Below are 23,897 nucleotides of genomic sequence, written 5' to 3'. Positions count from 1 at the left end.
TTTATGCTATTGCTGAAGTGATGGGAGAAGAGATCAAAATGAAGATTAAAAAAGCACCCTTTGTCGCTGTTATGGTGGACGAGACGTCAGATGTGGGTAATGTAGCACAGCTGGCACTTGTCCTGCGTTATGTGACGGACACAGGTGTCAAGGAGCGGTTTGTCAGATAATCTGATTAATTAAGTTAACTGTAAATGCTGATGTATTGATTATAAATGCTTCGGAAATATTAATATAACTCTGTTGTACTTGACTATGTTAAGGTGATGCAACGCCCGGTTATACTGCGTTTCTGTCTAAATGTATAGTTTCTACAGCCATGGCGTCATAATGATGGTATTAAGAGGTGGAATAATTCAGGTAGGACTGTGTAGGACATCACTGAAGGCCTAGGTGTGAAATGCACGGCCCGCCACTGCTGGGATATGAGATCTGCTACACCAAGAATTATACTTAAAATGCAAAGTACAATATTATAGGAAGTGGGAGGCAAGGAAACAGAGTTATATGAGTCTGACAGCACTGCTTTGTATCTCTACCATCTCAGAGTAAGGTAGCTGCCCTAATTGGCCAGCGTTCCTGTGGGAAAAAAAAATCACACAAAAGAAGCAAAAGCCTATTTCTCTAAACTTAGCAGAAGACCATAACTGGTGGTTGCAGTATAACCAGTAAATGTTGCTATTGTTTTACTGAATGGCTATGACTTACTGGTAGTTATTGAATTACTTTCCTTTAAAAATACTCTACGAAACTTAAGAAAGTCACATTGGTTAAATGTAACCAGCAGATCGCTAGAGCTCTATAATCAGCACACCTGGCTGTGTGTGCTTCCCTCTGTGCACGCTAGGTGTCAGTGTGACGTCACCCTGGAGCGTTGCGGACAGGTTGCATTGTTGCACCTTTTATACTTTGCCTCACAACTAAAACGGTCACCACTGTATGAAGCTCATTTTACTTACTACATAGAAGTATTACAACGAACCAGGAATGATCAAATTACAACAAAGTAGGAACGGACAATTTATGTGAGAGGTTCGTTGAGAAAAATAAAATACAAAGTTTGCGTCACAAGAGCTGGGCGGGCCGCCACCTGTGACGGCAGATGAGCGGAGCAGTCCGGCTGTCAGTGCTGTGTGAGAGTGTTCGAGAGTGGGGTTCTGCGGCTAAAGTCCACCTGGATTATTTTGAGCTCAGTGTCTTTCTCGTCGAAGAATTTGAACAAGATTCAGGTAAGGCATACTAAAACGACACGAACGTTTCTTAGATAGAACCAACAGAAAAATGTGTTTTCTTAGGAGTTTATCTTCGTATTCCGTGGTACCTTTTAAAGTATTTCTGCTGTGGCCATGCAGTAATAGTGGTGTTGCATACTCTTGAGTCGTCGTGGTTCACCCTATTTGCAATCTCCTAATATCTTTATGATAGTTATTAAATGGTTCCAGTCCCATGGACTGCTTAATGATATTCACCCTCATAAATATGGGGTGGTTTTCGTCCTATTATAAGGGAATTACCTGATAGTTGCACCAATTCCGACAGGTGTAAGATCTGAGGAAGGAATGGTGTCATTAATGTGTGTAAAATGAGGTGATTGTTGTATTTGAAACACCCAGTGACACATTATGTGAATTATTGCTTCACTTTACTGCATTACTGCGTTACAGCTCACCAGGGTTCAGTGGACTTACTTTGAATGCGTAAAATATGTGGGCGAACTGAGCTATATGCAAAGTAAAGCTGCAGCCTGTGATTCATATAAAAAGCATGTGGCAAGAAGAACAGCTGTGGTTAGAGTAGATCAGCTGTACAGATACATTGATGATGTTGAAGGTAGAAGAGATGATTGATTTGTTGAATATGGGTAATCAGCCATTTCCTGTCAAAGGTGATACTCTTTGAAACTGTGATCTAATCATTCCATGTCAAGGGAAACCCAGGGAACCAATCTACCTGCTTGGTCCTGAAAAATAAGGTGTAGAGGTATGGCATGTGGAAGAAAAGGCTTGTAAAATATGCAAAGATGTTGCCATTAGACACAAGCAGATCATGGTTATGTGGATAATGCCCTTGATGTTTTTACCTCATTCTTTAAAGGATACTACTAACCAGTTTTCAGCCCATATTTAATTGTAAGTCTTTAATAATGATGCTTTTATAATGACTTCACCTAAGCTTTTAGTTGTAAGTAACTCAATATTCAGCTGCAGCTTCTCTTTGGGGTTAGCACACATGAAGAAACCACAATACTTCCTAATGAAATCTAATCTCCTGGCTACATCCACACTGCAAACATGCTATATGTTCTGCAAAATAACAAAATGTGGCTCACATACTAAACACATGTTTGTAGTTAATTTGTCTAATATCTAATTCTCTGTCTCTACAAATGCTATGAACATCTATTGCCTCTCTTTAGTAGAGGTGGAATTCATCCTCTGTGTTTTTTTTTGAGGGTTTGCTTCTCATTTACATATTCACAAACACATTCATACACAGATGGTGGGGGAGCAGCCATGCGAAGCGCAGGGTTTCCCATCAGGAGCAGCTTGGGGTTCAGTATTTCGATCAATGACACTTTAACATGATGACAGTAACAGCCAGGGATCAAACCTCAAACCTTGTGATTATCGAAATACCTATACTATATTCAGATTTAATTGTCAAGCCGTTATACCTAACATCATTCACATTGATAGGAATATGCTGACCCTAAAGACCGAAGGTGGTGTATGCTGCCCAGACTGAGAAGCCCTTTGAGGCAAAGGTGGGATTTTGGAATTGAGTGTAAGCTTTGAGTGAGATTGAATCTGATTTAGGAGAGTCTAAACTTTTCTCTAGAGACCTAAAAAAACAACAATTATAGACTTTAGACTCTAAACTATTGCCATATTTGGACGGCCCTAAACCCAGAGAGAACCAGCTGCAGAGTGGAACGATTAAAACAGAGGAGCAAATAAGCCATGAGGTTGTGTTATGTACAAAAATAAATGATAGTGACAATAGTTCTAATGTTGTTTGTGAATAACTACAGTTTCTGTTTAAAGAGCCTAGTGTTGCATTGACACTGGGACTGTATAAAGTATAAAGCGACAGTACTGGGAAGATATAAGATTCAATTCAGTGGGCTTCCTGTTGTCTGTCTGTCTGTGAAACAAAAGTGTTTTAAAGCAGTATGCATGCAGCTAAAGCACAGCTCAATGGCTTTGACTGTCATCATTTCTACTATTTGTCTCATGCACACACATATTCAACAACAATCACTGTCTGTTAATGGTGCTGTCACCGCAGTGCTTCCATTCAGGCAGGTTTATAGTAACTTTATAATTGCCTGATAAAACCATCTCTGTGAATAAATGCCATGGGACTGAGAGCTGGTAGTGTGTTTCGGAGGCAGTCAGATTAGAAAGGTTAGGTAGTGTTAGAGGCTCTGTGATTTCCTCTGGGTCAGCCCGAACTTTCTTTTCAACATGTCTCGTTCCACATTTTTGACTGCTGTACTCAGCGGCCAATTAACTATTGAAAGGTTCTGCATTTAGGGGTCTGGGGTACACTGATAAAGCTGGGAGTAATCTATTTTAGATAAAAGAGAATTGGGAATGACACAATTACTGGCTCTTTGCTCTGCGCTGCTGGACTTTCCGCTAGCATTTTACCTCCTGCATCGCTGCTTGCTCTCTTTCATATTTTTCTTTCTCTCTATTATATTCCCGTGAAAAATTACCATCTGAATAGATTCTTATTCCTCTCGGGATTATAAGACCACACCAGCACCCCTTAGGTTGACTGACAGACTGATTGACTGAAAGGGTTTAGACCCTGACAGCCCAATTGAGAGATTTGATGTGCATCAGTCAGATAAACAACTTCTGAAGAGCCCCTAAGTGCCCCTTCTCTGCCACGTTTTAAGGGAAGCTTAGAAAAGACTCGGAGGGGGATTGACACACCTTTACGATGTTTGACAGTCCGCCCAGGAGAAGCAGCACATCCTGACAGAGAATCTACGACAGAAGTGATTGGTGTCCCCAAAGTATAGTTTCCACCCTGGAACAACATAGAGCCATAAAGACATTTCGAAAGTAATTTAAACCGGTGAAAGTTATTACTTTCCCAAGGGCTACATTTCATTAACTTTTGAAATCAGTCTTTTTTTTCACTATGTTCGGAGATGTTCATGATGCTTGGAAAAAAATAATAATTAACTTTTCAAAAGATTGAGATTGATTTCCCACCTTTTTAAGCCATGGTTTTGTTGACCCCCTTTGCTGACACCTGAAATCAATCAATGCTTGAGAACTTAGTTGACACTTTTATCTCAAACATCCTTTCTGTCCAAATGATTTACCATCAGGGTTGTTTATTGAAAAATCCTCCTTGCCGGTGTATTCCAACATCCAAGACTTAAGGTTCAGCTGCAAATCAGTCACATTTTTAATGCTAGAAACTAATCAGTTAATTGCTTCAGAACAAAACTGATTCACTTTTCTGTACTCGCGTTTACGTATATTTTTTGATATGCCTTTGTATTCTTATTTTCTGACAATATAACTTGGGACTACAATAGCTTTTTGGCTGTTGGCCCAGCACAGGTGTAGGAGTAAGACGTTGTTTTTGTCTAAGTTCATGTATATAGTGTTTGGGAGTACAATGCTCCATGAAAGTCTAACACAGTTCTTGTGTCCTGTGGGTGGAGCAGTGGGCAGTAAGAGGTGATAATATCATCACAGTGTTTACAGTACTTACAGCCCGTCCTATTGTTACTACCTATTGTTGAACTACTGTAACAATTAATAGAAGATCTCTTTCCTTCACGCCTGCATGCTGCTGTCCGTTACATTATGAAAAGGCTCAAGCCGGCTGTTGTCATGGTGTCAGCCCTGAGGGACTGCTGTGACTTTCTCTGACTTTCTCTTGCAGTCAGGGACACTTGTGCTAATGGCTTCACTTTTCAGCCCTTTTTATTATTGCATCCATGCGTGTGTGTAAACAGGTTTAGTGTTAGTGTGCATGCATGTGTGTGTGTGCATGTGATAAAGGAGCAAGCAGCCTTCATGGATGTTCAGCTCTTTAGTGTGACAGAGGAGAGGAAAGCACCAAAGAGTGTGACTGTTTACATTTGTAACCGGTGAGGCGTTTTAGAGACGAAGGTTGAGTTTGAGGAAAGAAATAAAGAGGGGCCGATAAATATACGGTTACTGTTTGACAGATGAGGCTGAGACAGAAATGCATTCCTAAAATGCATTCAATGAAGTAAGGAACATTTATTTTGACAAATCCTCTAATCCCAGATTTCAAAGAATTTTAAGACGTCTCGAAAATTTAAAAATACCTCAAGGAGATGGAGACTTGCTGCCCGAAAACCTATTGGACAGTGAATTATATAGATACACGCACACACACATCAACATTCCTCGATATAAAAGTGGTTGCGGTTAGTGATGCACCATTGTATGACGTGTATTTCCAATGTTGGTGTGTGCACTGGTGCATGTGATGGTGACACAAACACACTCCCTCCATTCCTCTCCTCCACTTCTATAAAAAAAAGGTCTTGTCCTGCAGTAACAACATTGGCATTCACATCACATCACACACACACACATACACACACACACACACACACACACACACACACACACACACACACACACACACACACACACACACACACACACACACACACACACACACACACACACACACGTCATATTTCACACTTCACAGTTATTCTTCTCATGAATTTTGCTCCCCTCAGGTATGTCAGCAGCTTGATCTGGTTTCACACTTTATCGATCTGCATTGCTCCACATCTTCAGTTCAATCCTCAAGTGTTTGCTCGTGTGATATCGGCATGTGGCTCTGTTTGACAGCCAATGTTTAGTTACAGATAATTATAATGATGTGTTTAGAATAGGCAGCTGCTGCTCACACACTGCAAGACTTTGCAACATGGAGAGCCGGCCCCAGTCTCACACAGCACCATTGATCTACGAAAACACCCCAATATTTCATTGAGCAAACACTCTTTGTGTGTCTCTTTTTGTATTTCTGTCGTCATCTTATGGAATCCTCCTCATCAGTGTATTTAATGTGTTGCCCAACTTTATCAGTTATCCTTTTTTTCACTTCTTTTTTGTTGATACTTGCAATCACAGTGACCAGCATTTTGTGTTTCATGACATGACTACTAACACTGTGGTTTTTTTATTTTTCAGGTTCCTTTGGTCCTGTCTACAGCACCGGGAGAGAGGGTTGCCAGTACCAGCGTGTGTGTGTGTGTGTGTGTGTGTGTGTGTGTGTGTGTGTGTGTGTGTGTGTGAGTGAGTGAGAGTGTGAGTCGTAGGTTGAACATGTTTGTGTGAGTGCATTTGAATACCGTGGTCGGAAAGTGTGTGTCCCATGAGACGCTCGGCGGAGATGCAGGGAGCTGGATCCTCTGCGGTGCGACTCCTGCTGCTGAGCTGCTGTGTGTGTGCCGCAGCTGGGTACCCGTTCAGAACGCCTCTGGACCTGGATGTGACTCCACGCGTCACCGTGTTGAGCAGCGGTAAGCACAAACACAAGCAGTTTGTCAAATCTGCATATTTATGAACAGTTTACAGTACACCAAATGGTTGTCGTCTGATCATCTGACCCTCTAGCTTCTATCAGGTTTTTGGTGTAACACCTTTAAATGACACATAACTCGATCATTAATGCAGTGTTTTATAGGGATATGTTCAGCCTCTTCCTGTAACCAGTGACCCTACAGCTCCTAGTCCAAGTCCCTACTGACTGAGCCGGACACAGCTCCCTTTTCTTTTCCCTCAGTCTTTTTGCACTCTGCTTAATCTCGAATGTTGGTACAACAGCTTGCTCATATTCCTGTGTGCTTTGCATTCTGACACCTGCCTCTATTTTACAAACTGCGATTCTTCTTCATTCACCCTGTGTGAGCGATGGCATGAAGGCTGAGGTGTTACAGTAGCAGATGAGCGATGAGCTTACTCTTGGATCCCTGCGGAGCACCAGGGAGACTGACACCACTGTAGGAAGTTCATAAGCAGTGTAACCATGACAACTGTTGTAGTATCGTGCAAAACGGCCTTTTACAGATTTTGTTGTGTGTGTGTGGGGGCAAGTGATTGTTTCTCCTCCTTTTAAAGAGTGCTGTTATCTGATCCTGTACTTTTATTGTTGGTTACACAGACATGTGAGAGACATTCTCGCAGATTTCTACTTTGACTCGCTGGCTGCAATTCACCTTATAAGATCTACTTGTAGAAAAATATCCCCTCTCTCTTCTTCTCTTTGTCTAAACAGATGTCTTTCTTACAATAAATTACCCACTTACACTCGTTATCTATCTTTCCCCCCCTTCTCTTGCTATGAACCTCTTGATACCTTTATCTCAGTTTCTGTACATCATCTGTTAGTGCACATCCCTCCCACAGGTCCGCCTACACCACTCGGCTCCGTCACTCTCCTCCACTCCCCTCCTCCACCATCAATCTCTCTACATTTGCACCTAAGCTCCGTCTCTTATCCTCCATTTTTTTCTTCATTAGTTTGTACTTTTTGTGGTTGCACTGCCCTCGTTTTAATCCCACTACCTCGCCTTCACCTCTAGTCTTTGTTTCCTTTTCTTCCCTCCTCCCGATGAGAAGATTTTGGTATACAAACTTACCTCTAATCCATTTAATCTCTGTATTTATCAACCCCAAAAGTAAAGACTCCTCCTAACCTGTGTGGGGTAGTTCAATCACACATGCACATTCAAACACACACACACACACCCTTGTTATCGCCTCATTGAAACGTCAACATAAAAATGACGGTGAACATCTTTGCATGAGTATTTTGATTCATTGAATTCCAGTGCTCATGAGGGTAAAAGATGGAAAAACAAAGATTCAGCAGGTTGTGAAAAAGAATTAAAAAACTGTTCAAAATCAACCTTCTCAATCAACACACTTTCATCCCGACAGTTTTTGTCGGGGGAGAACAGTCTGCGGTTTACTTTGTTTATTCAGAACCACCTGTAGGCCCGTCAGAAAATTCAAACGGTAAACAGTTCCTGACAATCGAGTGTGAATTCGTATAGAAGGCATTCACGCCACAGTCCGTCACCGAGTGTGTGTGCTTTCATGTGTGTCCCTGAACATTGTGTACTTTGCTGATCAGCTGAGGTCCCTCCAAGTGTTTGCTCAGTAAATAAGATCATCTGGGCTTCTCTCTGCCCTCTTTTTCTTTCCCCTTATCAAATGGGCGTTTTCCTGCACGGTTTAATAAGCAAAAGCTAAAATGTGCTGTCAAATAAAGTTAATAAATCTTGCTCTGCTGCGTCACACTTTCTGTGAGGTAGTTTTCAGTTACATGGCTCCAGCTGTCAGGCAATGTGTGTCCTAATACTTGGATTACACCGAAGAAAACCCAGGCTTTGTCTCTGCTATAATGCATTTTCCCCACTAACAATGAGGAGCTCGTATCACTTAGGAAAAGCTATTGTTCCGAAAATCCTGTAAACATAAGACTCTCCTTCCTCCTGCTGAGAATGAAGGAGGAAAAGTAAACACCTGTTCACTCAGGAGGAGTCTTGGATGGAAACTGACTGCTGCTGAAGTTAGAGGGGAGGATTGTGTTGTGCAGCAGCTGATAGGAATCTTAATGAAAGAGCACTTGATAACCAGGCAGTCTTCGGTGAGGATGTTGAGAGGCTGAGGTTTAAAGAACTTTTCTTTTTGGCCAAGATGAGCTACGGCACTTAAGAATAGGCAGTAGAAGTGACTAGCTTTCAAGTTTCATCAGCTGATAATGAAGCCTGTTCAGCACAAGTCACTTCAGATATTAAAATAAGACATTTGTTTTCATTTCTTTTGTCATTTTCTACTGTTAGGTCACTTCACAGTTGGAAAGGTTGTGGTTTTAACATGTGTAGAGGTTCTTTATAATGTGTGTGTGTGTGTGTGTGTGTGTGTGTGTGTGTGTGTGTGTGTGTGTGTGTGTGTGTGTGTGTGTGTGTGTCTGTGTCTGTGTGTGTCTGTGTCTGTGTGTGTGTGTGTTGCCAGTGGTGTCATGTTTACACAAGCTGAGTGGAGTCCTGCACGGTCGTATGTTTAGAACTTACGTAACCCTCTGGCATCTCATGATCGCAGCCTGTGACTTCATAATATGTCCTGCAAGCGTTTGTATACTGTATATGTGTGTGCCGTATAGCATGTCTTTTTACCGAGTGTTTGTTTGAGTGAACCTCATTAGTATCTTGTCCTGTCAAAACAGATGCATCCCAATATAGCCTGGAAAACTTGACGGGGGACATGCACTCAAAGCAAAGAAAACTCGAACCACAGAAACCCACATTAAGTGGACGTGGAGCTCTGAAGTCTGATGTTGTGTCGGGCCTCTTTTCATTATCTTCCTCTTCCTCAGCCGAGCTGTGTAGGATGAGCTTAATCCCTTGGCTTGTATTGTCCATGGCTGGGTTTTAATTTCACTCTTGTCAGGGCAATAGAGCTATATATAAAACTGAGAAGAGCAGAACATTATTTGGTTTGTGATGCTGGAACCATTAGATGTGTGGAGATGTATTTATGCTAGCTGCTGGGCTATTTCTGTATATATGAAAATCTTTTTGTCTTAGCCACTAGTGACGTTTTTGGTTTTAAGTAAAATGTCTCCACAACTACTAGATGCGTTGTAAGGAAATGTGGTCAAGACTTATATGTTCATACTGATACTGAATGTGCTTTTGTTCATCCAGTTATGAATTTGCTCTTTTCTTTGTGTCTGGCTTCCTTCATGTTCCCCTGAAGAAGATGTTTTGGTTTATAACTTGATACCTGTGAAACTAACCTTTAGTCATACTTTTTATTATAAGCTTGATGTTTTTTTTAATATATAAAATAGGAAATCAAAATGAAATGGTACTGTCTGGGTGTTTAGATGGAATGCCAGTAAACGGGCAATAAGGAAATGTCTACTTTAAAACATCGCTTCTGTCAAAAAGCAACTATTGATAGTATCTTGCTTTTCTCATTTGTGTTGGTACAGAGTATTTTTCCTATTTCTGAATAAACACAGGGAGCTTTGAGGTCATATAAAGCAATTTTCTATGCAGCTGCAGTATAATGGAGTTTAATAGAATTCTTTTTTTATAGAATTCCAAAGTTAGTCCCTGAACTCAAAGAGCGGGGCCTTCTTACCGCTTTGCTCTGACGTTTGGCAATCATACAGCGAGAAATCCATTACAGAAGATGAATAGATTTCTATTCCTCCTTTTATCCTGATACTGTCAGGTATCTGATAGAAATAACTTCATGCATATTAAGGGGCTTTCCAACGCAGTCAGAGATGGGTTAGTGTACGGATATCTAGCAGTGTCATTACAATTATCCATCAAAACCTGGATGAAATTATTTTCTGTTTATAGCTAAGCATAACAACCCTGTATCTCTCCAGCATCAGAGAATGAAAAGTCAATATCAAGAATCTGAGAAGATGCCAATATGAACAGAGGATGCATTTCCTCTGAAAAGTGTTATTTCTTAATCCACAGCTTTTCCCAAAGAGACAAACCATAATCAATGGCAGCAGTGGACAGTGTTTGTGCTGGGAAATGCCCAGGTGGTAGTGTGTGTGGCCATGAGACTGAGAATCAGGCTGTTTCTAACGTTGGCATTGTCCAAAAATCACACAGTGGATACAATACTGTATATAATATGATTTCTGAGGAAGAACAATAAAAGGAGAAAGACTTGATCATTTCTATTGGTTTCTGCGCACACTTCTATTCAGTGTATCTCATTGGTGATTCAACCCGTGTGGTGTATGTCTGTAATGCGTTTTTGAAATTACATTAGAAGCTACTTTAATAAATAGATGTAGCGGAAGCAGCCAAGGGGTTACAGAAGATCACATTCGTTAAAAACCAATTCTCCTCCACTCTCCTCTCCTCTTTTCCTCCCCCTCCTCTCAGGTCTCCAGGGCTGCAGGCGTTTCCAGTCCTCTGCAGCCAACTACAGCACCATGTTGCTGGAGGCTGACAGTGAGCGTCTCTACTTCGGGGCCCGAGGGGCTGTAATTGCTCTGAATGCCTCTGACATTTCAGCCAGCTCTGCTCTCACTGTGAGTTTTTTTGTTTGTTTCCGTGTTGCTTCATGTTGTGCTCCTCACGCCAAAGCTGCCACGGCTTCATTTGCATTCAACAGCGCAGGAACTTTTTGAGGCAACAATATCTCATTTTGAGGAAAAAACAATTTATTCCCATATCACCCCCCGCTTGAGTCTGTGTGTAGTCACATTACTTTTAACTAAATTACTCACAGTTTCCCCACAGGATCATCTTGCTGCATAAACTACATATTGATTAGAAAAGAAAACAGACTAGTGTATGTTCTCACTGTAACTTGAAATAGATTTGTGTTGATATCAACCACATGCTGAAGTATGTTGACACAGAAATAGTTTCTCATTTATGCAGTAATTAGCATACTACCTCAACCCAGTGTTGCCAGTTTAAACTTAACCCCCCACAGAGCCAACAAAAAGGAGGCTGGTTTCAAATCTCATGACAAGCAGGATTTATTCCAAAAATAACGCCTCAATGTGCAGAAGTTCACTAATGACATAATCCAGAAGAGTAAAACAGCCGCTATTTTGTATTTATTACAAGTAAGGGTTAACGTTTTCATCATGATCTTCCAATATATTGTATTTCTGCGCATTGTAGATGCAGAGAGCCATGGTTACCCGCCCCCACTGATCGATAAATGTGTCCCTTTGGTGTCACCAAGTCAACTACAACTAAAGTCTTAATGACTTATAAATAATAAATCCTGTCCTTTGACAATGGCATCGCTGCCTGTTTCCATTTCCTTATTTTTTTTTTCCTGGACTGCAGCATTAAGTGTTGTTGTTAAAGTAGAGCATGCTGCATATCTCATTGCATTTGACCGTCTCTTTAAGCACCAGCAGAAGCTAAAAATCCTCTTTCATTTGTGGTGCCGCTGTGTTTGTTACTTGACGATAACCTGACGTTAAGCTGATATGCTAATTATGTTAATACAGCATCTGTGTGTGTCATAAAGTATAATTGCTGATATGTGCGTCACATTCCCTCACAAACACTTCTGAGTTGCCACCTTTAAATACGTTTCAACTTTCTGTGTTACATAAGAGTAGAAAAATATGCCGCTGTCCAACAACAAAGTCAATTCAGATGCTGTCTGTGAGATCAGAATTGTTAATAATATGAATTATTAAAGCGGAGAAGAGATTAGTCTCTGTTTATCTGATGTATTTTGCTAAAATGTATGCAGGGCAGTAATATGGAACCATCTGACTTGCCTCTTTCTGTCTCACTGTATGTTATGTGATGTGTGTTAGATTGAGTGGGAAGCCTCCCCCGAACAAAAACGTCAGTGTCTGCTCAAGGGAAAAGACAATAAGGTAGGCATCTAGTTGTTCTTTCTCGTGGAGTCTTTTCTTTTCTACATATTCCTCACCCATATATTTTTTCTGACTTTCTCCTCCTTTTCCAGACGGAGTGTTTTAATCACATCCGCTTCCTCCAGAGGTTCAACTCCACTCATCTCTACATGTGTGGGACGAATGCCTTCAGACCCCTCTGTGCATACATTGTATGTCATTGCAACACATTACAACCCCTCCAGTGTTGTTGAATATATCTCATATTTAATTTCTTGTTTGATTTGTGTGGAGATGCTCTGTAATTACTCATGTCTGATTCAAGGGGTTGAATATATTTCTCTTTCACACATTTTTTTGTAGGATGAGGAGAGGTTTGTGATGTCATCTCAGCCTGAGGAAGGCAGAGACAAATGTCCTTACGGCCCGACAACGGGCTACACTGCTCTCATCATTGGTAAGTCTTTCAGCAGTTCTGAGTCACCTCCAGAGTTTTACAAAACAATAAAGCAGCTAATTCATTGGTTTTCATTCAGACCAGCAGATGTATACAGCCTCCCAGTACGAGTTTAGGAGCTTTCCAGATATACGCCGCAACTCTCCGTCCCCCACACTGAAGACAGAGGACGCCCCCACACGCTGGCTTAATGGTGAGTTAATCTCGGGGGAGAAAACAAGCCCTTTTAGCATGTTTGGTCTTAACTGCAGATATAACCAAAGAAAATCAGACCCTGATTCTTCATCACGTTATTCAAAATAAATGTTTTCCCTTTACTTACCTCTTGTACTTGATCCCTTGATCTTCCCTCTAATGCCACCAGTTAGACATTTGTGGCCTGGCCTTGAGGACAGCCTCAAAAAACCACTAGCTTACTGCAGCCACTTATTTTTGAGAAAGAATATCCCTCCACACACTTAGTTTTAGGATAAAATGACTCAAAAATGTGATGTTTTGCAGATAACTGAAGCATCTAGCATCATCATCTTTTATTGTTCTACCATCTGTTCAATGGATTCAGAATGTGTTGGTACTGGAATTTAAATTAATCTCCCCCATTTTACAAGTACCCGACAGCTTAGTTTAAAGTCCTTATCGACGTTTTTCTCACTTTTTACTGCTTTTTTAAGACACCTCAGGTAGCATATAACATCAATAGTTTGTTCAAGGCAACTCAATACCCACTCTCAGGTCATAAAAGCAGTATGTCTTTGTAATGGATTTATCAATAGGAAATAAATATATTTTTTGCTCCCATACAGAGGCAGACTTTGTGGGCTCGGCGCTGGTGAGGGAGAGTGTGAGCAGCAGCACGGGTGATGATGATAAGATCTACTACTTCTTCACAGAGAAGAGCCAGGAGCAGACAACGACCTACAGCCACAGCAGGGTGGCACGAGTGGCTCGCGTTTGTAAGGTGAGTGCCGATTTAAAAAAGATGTAGGATATGATTTACAACTTGGAGCAGAGCCTTGCATCAGAATAGCTTGAGTGAAGTCCTGGTTGATGATGGGAGCGGCTGCTATAATAGATGAGGGGCTGAATGGGGAATGCATTTGTAACAGGCAGACTGTGTTGCTGATGAATTTGTGCACAGGCAGTGTGGCTCAGAGTGAGAGGGATGGATGACTGCAGGGGGAGAGACTGCTTAGCATCCTCTGCTGCCTGAAATGTGAATGATTTGAATGGCGTGTTGCTCAGGAAGGAGTTAGGAATTGTAATGACTAGCTGTACAGTGTAATGACCCTGTTTTTCTTTCCGGTGGCACGTCAAAAGGAAGTAAGGTTTCAATGAAGTAAGCTCTCTGTGAATGCTTGGAAGCGTATTTGCTTTTTTCATCTTTAGAGAAATGCCTTGCGGTGACATGTGCAGCATTTGCAATTGCCACAGGCTGAATACAATTAAAAGTTAAATTCAAAGGGCAAGATGATGTCAGCTCAAGGATTTCCAAAATAACTGTGTCAAGCTTTTCCCTTCTGAACCTATAAGTGTTCAACCTTCAGCTGTGCTCAGGTCAATCGGGACAAAAACACACATCCATAAACCTGTAGATTACTGCGGCGTCTAAACTATGGGGAGCTATAATCCTATTTGAAGTATTGGTATTGCTTTCCATGCCATCTGTTGCGCTCTTCAGGAGGTTTACTTCCCCTTGTCTGCCACCTTGAGTCGAGTGTGCAGTTTGTTTTTCATTTACCCAGGCCTTACCTCATATAACCCTCTCCTCTCCTCTCTCTCCTCCTCCTCCTCTGTTCTTCTTTCTTCCCACTCTTCTTTCCTCAGGGGGACCGGGGAGGCCGTTTAACTCTCCAGAAACGGTGGACTTCCTTCCTCAAAGCCAGGCTGACTTGTTCTCTGCCAGAGTACGACTTCCACTTCAACATGCTGCGCAGCGTGTTTGTGATGCCTGGCCGCACGCCGCAGGACACGCTTTTCTACGGCATCTTCGGCCTGGAGTGGTGAGTGATTTTACAATCTCTGGCTGGAAATGCAAAGGTAAAAGAGTGAGATAAATGATGAAAGGCACTAATCAATACCTTGAGAAAGTCGAAAGGAGACAGGGGAGGGGGCATAAGATGAAAGAGAGGGGCATGGCTAAATGGAGAACTTTTTCAACTGAACAATATGAGAAAAAGAAGTTGGGTGGAGGAGTTTTACAGCAAATTGGAGAATACTAATTAGAAATGCAGGTTTTGAGAAAGGACAAAAAGTTACATAGAATTAAACTAATTTACTCCTCACTGTAGCTGATAATACAAAATAGAAAATTATACATTTTTAGGTGAACAGCGTTACTTAACCAAAGTCAGAGATAAAGGCATTTCTGGTTGCTTCTTCACAATAAAAGCCTTTCCATGGTCCCCAGCTTCATGTTTTTGATGTGAAGCCGTAGAAGCAGAAAATGTTAGGTGTAACTGGAACGTAAGAGGTAACAGCCAGGCTTTTATGGTCAAGTTGGGCACCACAAGAAAAACTAGTACAACACAGAGAGATTACAACTGGAAACATCAAATGCAGAGAGTTGCAGACTATTAAAGGTAGAAAATGTTTGGATTTCATAAAAACTTGTAGAACATAACTGTTACATCCCTTTTGAAACTAGTTATTTTTCTTTCTCTATCTGCTGAGAATTGAAAGTTATTCCAAAGCAAAATGTTCTGTGGTTTGTAAAGCATAAGCAAACACTGATTATCTTTTCTCAGCTACACCTCTCTGAAACCTTTTTGTAGTTCCCTCCTCCTCCCCTCCTACACTTCACAGAGATGTTGGACTTCTAATAATCTCCGTACTGTGTCTCGACAGTACTCATCCCCTCCCCTGTGCTTTCCTCCCATTTTATCTTTCTCCATCTTTTAGGTGAGCCACTGCTCTGCTGTACATCTTCTGCCGTCCCTATGGCAACACTGGGTTTACTGCTGTTATTGTTCGCTGCCTGTGCTCTGGTCTTTTTCTCACTCTGTGTGTGTGTGTCGCTGTCTTTAGGAAAAACGTGAAGGCATCTGCGGTGTGTCGGTTTTCTCTGACTGAAGTCCAAGAGGCCTTCCAAGGACCTTACATGGAGAACCAGGACTCTGGCTCTAAGTGGAAGGAATACACTGGAAAGATCCCTGACCCGCGACCTGGATCGGTAAACACTCATTCACACAGACGCTGCGCTGCTGCCCCCTCAGCAGCAAGCACAACATAAAGCACAGTCGAAATGTCTCACTAGTCAGTGGCCTTGGAGGATACTCACCAGGAAACTGTAACAGAGAGCAGATTAAAGTAAAGATGCAAAGGGAAGATGGAGGGAAAATGATAGCATGAGGCTCGACACACAACCAGCTTATGTCACTGAAACCCATTTCCATGGCGATTAACTCCAGCCTGTAGCTTTGGCGACAATGGCTTAGTGCGGCAGTCTGGGCCGCAGCATCGTTAGCAGGAGCAGACATTATCCGCTGTAGTGTCACTTCAACACTTTGTAGGACTTAATGATAACATTGCTATTAAACGGAAAGGGAGAGACGGTCAAATGCTTTAACTTGGGAGCATGAAAGCCTCTTAGAGAAGCCGTTCTCTTAGTCAGGTGCTGAGAGAGCTGAATCGCCCTCATGTCAGCTCAAGCTGCCTGCTTGACTTCCACAGTCTCATTGTTGTCCATGTAAAAAGCAGCGTTTTCCCCAGACACCATTTTCAACAGGCGCGCGTTTTCCTCTTGATCCTTTAATTGTCCCAGCAGACCAACTCGCTGAGACTCATCACAGCCTCCCACCATCCATCTCTATTTACAGAGAACTTTATTACAAATTAGATAAAATGTCTCTCTTCTCCCTGCAGCCCACGTTGTTACTTGTTCATCACCCTTCCTCTCATCGCTTTTTTTGATTTGTTTCCCCCGCAGTGTATAACTGATTCTCTGAGGGCCAGGGACATAAACATCTCCACCTCCTTGCCTGATGATGTGCTAAACTTCGTCAGGAGGCATCCTCTGATGTCCCAGCAGGTCCAGCCTACAGACAAACGGCCTCTTTTGTTCAGACGGACCACAGACTACACACACATGGCCGTACACACGATCCAAGGCTTAGATGGACTTACATACCACATATTGTACATGGGCACAGGTGTGTAGGACTATTATTGTCGGGTATTCATTTGTGCTAAACTGAAAGAAAATTGATGCCACTCCCAAGTTTTAGTTTGAAAGGTTTGCAATTTCATTTATTTAGCATACTGAAAATAATATAGATCAATTCTGACCTTATGGAAGGAATATATTGTGATATTTTTAACCTACTGACATTAATGTGTGTAATATTCAGCTTGTAGTACAGGCTACTGAGTGTTTGTCCTTTAAATGTTTCTCCTCTTTTTTATGCGTCAATCAGATGAAGGCTGGTTACATAAAGCTGTAGAAATCGAGGGTCAGCTTCACATTATAGAGGAGTTTCAAATATTTGAAGAACCTCAACCTGTGAACAACTTGCTGCTCTCTGAAAAACAGGTAGTGTGTTTAACCATTACATCCACACAAACAGTATAAGGAGGATCTTGGCCCTTCAGTTTTTAAATCCTCTCTCCTCCCACAGATGAGTGTTTATGTGGGCTCTCCGTCCGGCGTGGTACAGCTTCCTCTCTCTAACTGTCAGAGATACACCTCCTGCTACGACTGCATCTTTGCCAGGGACCCTCACTGTGCCTGGAACGGAGCCCATTGTGTGGACGTAATGGCACAAACAAACAGGTGGGTATTTGTGTGTGCGAGATCAGGTGACAAAAGTTACCCTTTTGTGTGTTTGATTTGTCAAGTGTCACAGCGCCCTGTCAGTGTCAGCTCTAATGTGTCGCATAATCACAACACTGGAAACTTGATACTTGCTGTGGTAGAAAACAGAGCATGCGGTTGTGTACTTAAAAGCGACTGATTAAACCAGGACAGATTTGCTTACTCAGTACAAATCTGTTATTGAGGCAATACGTTATACAACTAAATATATAACACAAGTTGAAGTAGGAGGAGTTTGTGTTTATCCTTTGGTCGAATACACTTTTACTATGTGTTCTTCCCCTCACAGATCAACTTTAATCCAGGACATCCAGCAGGGTAGCAGAGGATGTGAAAACACACAAGAGGGTATGTAGAAATCTCATCTGCAGTTAGGTGTTGCTGCTTAAAATAAACTTTGCTATTTAATGCGGTGAATGACAAAAGGGAGATTCAAAATAGAGAATGTAAGGAGGGACTCAAAAGATGCGTGGTTTTCATCAGATGGCATGAAGGCTTTGAAAGTTGATTATACACACTGCGTTGGCAAAATCCTCCTTTCCCTTCTTTAATCACATTTATGCCATCTCTGGAGAGAGTTCTGTTTGATATTCAAGTCATGAAAATGCCTTCTCTCGCATTACAATTTCAATCCGATAGAAATGTAGCTTCCTTTGCTTTTTCATTGTTCGCTCTCTGTACAAAGTAACACACTGGCAGAAATGAGAAATGAAACATATAGAATAGAAGTTTATGCCTTAATAACTTTAGACAGCCTTTTTGGTGTTTCGTAATCGACATATAAGAATTGAATGATATATAGGCTAAAATCTTTATAAATTCATGATGGTTCATTTCCATTAATTGGGATGATAATGAATGGTCTACATCGCTATCACTGGAGAACAGCGATAAATCGAGAATTATCACGTTAGAAAGAACCAACTTTCCTGTCTGTGATGCAAAACTATTTTTCTTTGGAGCATATAAGATAAAATGATTCCAGCTTATTTTGCGCCATTATAATAGCTTTAAGCAAATTTGATGATTATCGGAATAATATTGTGAATTACAATTATTTCCTGTAAACCTTATGCTAAATTAGGCTCTCTTTTTAACATGTGTGTTGCAGACGTTATGGTGCGCAGCCGCTCTGTGCGTGTGGGGGATGACGTGCTGCTGCAGTGTGAGCTCAGCTCCAACCTGGCGACACCGGTCTGGACTCTGGACGGCAGCGAGCTGCAGGGCTATGGCCTCCACTCTGGTTTCAGAACCGGCACCGACGGCCTGCTGATCATCGAGGCCCGGCAGGACCAGAGCGGGCTCTACACCTGCTACGCCGTCGAGAACAAAATCAAGGTCGCTCTAGTTGCCTACAATGTCACCATCCGCCCGGACCTGCCCCCTCCTCCACCTGTTGCACCAACTCAAGACACTTACAGTTTGTTCGCCACCCTGCCCGAACCCACTGAGCATCCCTCCTCAGAGAGAACCCTCCCACCCAACCCGGCCCCTCTCCTCCCCCACTCAGATCTGCTCTCCCCCCCGCAACATGGAGGCCATGTATCTGTCCCTCATCACCATCCTCGGAGGCCTGTGTGTGGTCCTCACCGTGGTCCTTGTCTACGTTGGCTTCTGCCTTCGCGTGGGCAACAGAGGGAAGTACTCACTACGAGCCGCAGCTTCTGCCTACCCCAACAATAAGAGGCAGAACAGGAACAGGAAACAGCACAGAAACTCCGCCCACATGGAGCTGAAGACCATCTCAAGCCACTGTAATGGCAACGGTATTTGTAATGGCGGTTCAAAGCAGCACAACGGTGAGATCCAGGATGGTGGCTTCCTCCAGATCGTCCCCGGTGAGGCCCATTTAACACCCAATAAGGAGCCTCCTCCCCCGGCCCCTCCTCTCCCACCAACCCCACAACATTCCTCTCCGGAGTGTGTCTTCCCCAACGGGCTGTCGGCCACGCTGCCCAGCGTCCTGAGGAGGATGAATGGAAACAACTACGTGCTGCTGAGGCAGAGCGAGTCCGAAAACACATCGCCGCTCTGCTACTCCTTTGCTGAGGAGCTCAACAGGATGTTAGAGAAGAGGAAACACACGCAGCTGACGCCCAGGCCGGACGAGAGCTCTGTGTAGAGAGATGTAGCTCCCCCTGTGGTGGGAGAACTGCTGTGTTCTTACCTGGTGCTGAAGTGCCTGTCATTTGACTCATTATTGTAGAGGACTAACGCAATGCGAGAGTCATAACTAAATTCTTTAGTTTGGATTTTTGTTGTCCAAAAAGAGACGCTTTTTCTTTTCGAATCTTTGAGCTACTTGCCAACCTTGATTCCCAAATTTCCCAATGCATAACAAGTAAGAATGAGAAATGACATTGAAGGACTGAGCATGAGAAAAAAGTACAATCTACCTCACCTCAATACTGCCCATGTGGACCTCTGCAGTTAGTAATCAGACCCGCAAAGCACAAAGACGCACAAGGCACACCTACTCCACCGAGGAGCGGAGCCCCAAGGGAACATAAATACATGTGAAGACTTCTGCTGGTGGCCATATTTGGCTCGTTTCAAACTAGAGGGCAGCTAGCCAAAGTTTGTTTGCTCTGACAAGTGCACAGATGGCCTATTCATTTTTAAAACATGACATTCACACGTTATAAATATTGAGGGAGATGGATGTGGTGCGCAAGGGAATATGGTTTGCAATTGTTTCACTTCAATACTAACGTAATTACTTGCAATAACCGTTACAAAATAATATACAGTAACTCATGATAGCACATAACACTTAACACCAGGCATTATTAAGAAATGGTGAATTAATCATTATTTAATATGACTATTAACCATAATTTTGAATTAAGCATTCAACCAATATGAATGTATCATTATTGAAATAATGTCACTTTTTTAATTATAAATACATAACAATATTAGGAAATATAACAGTCAATAATTGGTGATTAAATTCATTTTTTGCAACTATTAACAATTTCTTGGTAGAATATTTACAAACAAAAATAAGTATAACTGTAGTTTAAAGCTGCAGCTGAGGCTCACAATCCATCATACAGGGATATAAATGGTTAAGCCTCACAATGTTTATTCAACCTTTAGATGATTGAAGAAATATTAAGTAGTGATTATTTCACCAAGGGGTCGTCGACATCCTGAAGAACTAAGACAGTATTATTGATTTAAATGCACTTTAAATATCAGTTTTAAAGTGCTTTGACAAAGGTATGCACGCTATTATGGAATTTGAGTCTGCAACATGTCGAGAACCAGCAGGACGGAGGAGCTCATTGATTGATTTATGAAGAACTGCAGCAGTGAAGGCCACAGCTCTGCGTGCTGGACCCCGTTTGACACGAGTGGATTAGAAGGAAAACACTGAGTATGACTCAGCTGAGCCTCAATCCACCCCTGCATGAAACCAACACACAGAACGACAGACTGAGGGGCCCAGCGTATTCCAAGAAGAATCAAAGGTAAACTGTTTTCATATCTCACCAACACATCTCCTTCACTGGCGCTTTGCCAAACTAGCACTTAAAGAAATACATCATGGAGTGAAAGTGTGGACCCGCTCTTGTGTTTTAATGACTCGTAACATACAGAAAACAATGTTATCTCACAGTTTACTGGGCTTTGAAACATCTTTAAAACATCTGTAAGCTAACTGCTGGGTTGTTTATAATTTGTGAAAAAGTTTAGGTTCAGAGATGTCTAAATAAAAACAGCCTGATTCACAGATATACTGTATCACCTCAAACAGCGTATTTACATTAGGAAAGGAAACTAACCGTCGAAGACTTGAAAAAACCCCTCAAAGGTAGAGCCGCCGCAATAACCCAATCAAAGACAATAAATGCCAACAACTTTGATAGTTGCTTAATCATTTAGGTCATTTTTTTAATGAGAAAATGGCAATAAATGCTGTTTGCAGTCCATCAAATATAGAGATATTTATTCTTTTAAAGGCATATATGGTTTCTGGGATTTTGGAAAGAAAAAACAAGACGTCTATAAACATAATCTTGGACAATTATTTTATATTATATAATTATATAGACCCATTGAATAATCAGTAATGAAATTCATGGTTTGTTGCAGCCCTTCTCCAAGAAATCAGGGTGACAGAGGAGCTACATGCTGACCCTCTCAGGCTCTCATTTTCATTCTAGACATTTCTTTTGCAGCTCTTCTTGACAAAATGAAGATGGTATTTTAATCTTCTACTGATATCAGTATCATTTAGTATCACACTGTTTTGTATTCCTCATCAGTTTTCTCTTGCTGCATCCCGCTGTTTTGCTCCTGTCAGAGGGCAGCATTAATTAAACACCCGTCCGACCTTATTGCTGAACGAGAGAGAGAGACAGAATGAGTTAGAGATTTACAGTGTGAAACACGTGCGAGCTCAGAGTTATTTTCTCAAACCCTCAGGGTCACACTGCTTCTGTATTTTATTACTGTATCTGAAAAAAGACACGCAAAATAATCTCGAATACACAGTTTGATAATAGAGACACATAAGGATTCATACAAAACCATAGATGATCCTGAGGCTCACTTGCCTTACCGCAAGTCTGATTGAATCTGGCAAGCCTGTGATGTCAGCGTGTGAGACGTTGAGCGTGCTGCTCAATATGCCAAGCCTTCAAATCAGCAGCTCTGATCAAAGACATGAAAGAAGAAGGGTGAAACTGCACACTTTAAAGCATTCATTAAAGCCCGTTGACCTCATTTTTAGAGACAAGATGAACACAGCGGTTCTGGTTATATTATTTGTAGAAGTTTTCATTCCCTGCTCCTGCGAGAACACTTCAAATCTGTGTTGCATAAATCTAAATACTTTGAGCAATGTTTAAAAGTGCCCAGTCCACATATAGAGACACACATTGTGATGTAATTGGTTTTAAAAATAACATAAAATAGAGACACATTTCTGACATTTACTGTATATGTTATCCATATTTCTCTTTATCTGTGTGCACAGGTCAGTTTGGGTTTCTCTTGATTTCATTCCCGGGGACACCTTCTCTCCACCAGCGTCAGATGGCACGACCCGCTGCAACAATGCCCTTTTAAATGAGCAGCGAAATGAAATTCAGCATCATTAGCGGACTGCAGAAGAGGAAGACTAGCTGGATAAGGGCTCCAGCATGACTCTCTCTGAACCTACATCTCTGCTTCCCCACAACTGGAATAAATATGGTTGGTTGCCGTGTCTTACCAGACAGGGGCTCTTTGTGTGCAGAGAGCATCCTCGCCTGTCTGATGCAAATACCAAACTCGTCGTATAATGACCTTTTTTCTCACACTTTCTGCATGAATTATGTTTTAACACTGCTGATTATCCAAGAAACAACAATGACTCTTAATATTTAACGAAAAGTGCCAAGGTTGATGTTCAAAAAGATCTTTTGGAGATTTTTTTATTTGCAGAAGCAGAAAAGATTTTAAAAAGAAGCGTATTTATTTTGTTATTTTGTACATTGTGTTCTGGAAGTTATTGTCAATGTTGCTGGTTGTTTGGCACATGTGAGACACCTTCCTGACAAATGGGAGGATCACAAGTTTCCCGTGTTGCACAAAATGTGATAAATAGAAGCACGGTAGCCAAATGCATGCAGAGGCTGCTTATAACCTACCTACCTAATAGGTGGAAGATTGATCAATACACTTATTCACACTAACCTACTCATTTAGCTTTTCTGTCACTGTAATGTCCACTTTTAATATCTCTATTTGCATGTTACCCCATGCGTGTGCACACAGTCATTATTTTACATTCACAAAGAATAACAGGGCATTGGGTTCCTTCACATTTCAGTTATAATGAGTTCAAATAAAACTTTGTACTTCAATCTTTTCCTTTTCTCATACTTTTTTGTGCACATTGACAGTTTGCCTAATGACATTTCAGAAAGATAGTTAGATGAAACAGATGTTTTGTTAGTCAGAGAAAGCCAAGCAAAGAGGTGGGTAAATATAATCTCCTGCAGCACAGCCTGAGGCAGCAAAACAGAAAGGTACAGAGTGTTCTGGAAATTGTGGGTCAGATCCACCTGGAAAACAGTGTTGATGACAAAACTCACACAGTAGGCCCACATGTCGTAAGCCCTGTGAGGGCATTACGGGAGGATAATGTAACCTCAGCGTTTATAAAACTGCCGCCGTCCCCTTTTTTAATCTGAGCCTTCTGAACTGATCTTTAAGAAATGCCACAGTCAATAT

General features: G+C 41.7%; 1 protein-coding gene across 1 annotated transcript; it reads left to right on the top strand.

The window, feature by feature from the left end:
• The first annotated feature begins 977 nt into the window (after positions 1–977).
• Positions 978–23,527, top strand: LOC134858744 (semaphorin-4G-like). Its single transcript, XM_063874827.1, is given in 17 exon segments — positions 978–1,229; positions 6,213–6,544; positions 10,952–11,100; positions 12,361–12,423; positions 12,516–12,614; positions 12,766–12,859; positions 12,939–13,052; positions 13,663–13,817; positions 14,684–14,859; positions 15,884–16,028; positions 16,785–17,007; positions 17,272–17,387; positions 17,473–17,627; positions 17,959–18,017; positions 18,781–19,190; positions 19,192–21,145; positions 22,657–23,527. Coding segments are annotated over 15 exon segments (2,706 nt in total). The 5' UTR covers positions 978–1,229; positions 6,213–6,396; the 3' UTR covers positions 19,792–21,145; positions 22,657–23,527.
• Positions 23,528–23,897: the final 370 nt, after the last annotated feature.

Source organism: Eleginops maclovinus, chromosome 22 (assembly GCF_036324505.1).
Source record: "Eleginops maclovinus isolate JMC-PN-2008 ecotype Puerto Natales chromosome 22, JC_Emac_rtc_rv5, whole genome shotgun sequence".
NCBI lineage: Eukaryota > Metazoa > Chordata > Actinopteri > Perciformes > Eleginopidae > Eleginops > Eleginops maclovinus.
Note: the sequence above shows the minus strand (reverse complement) of the source record. Positions and strands in the feature narration are given on the sequence as shown.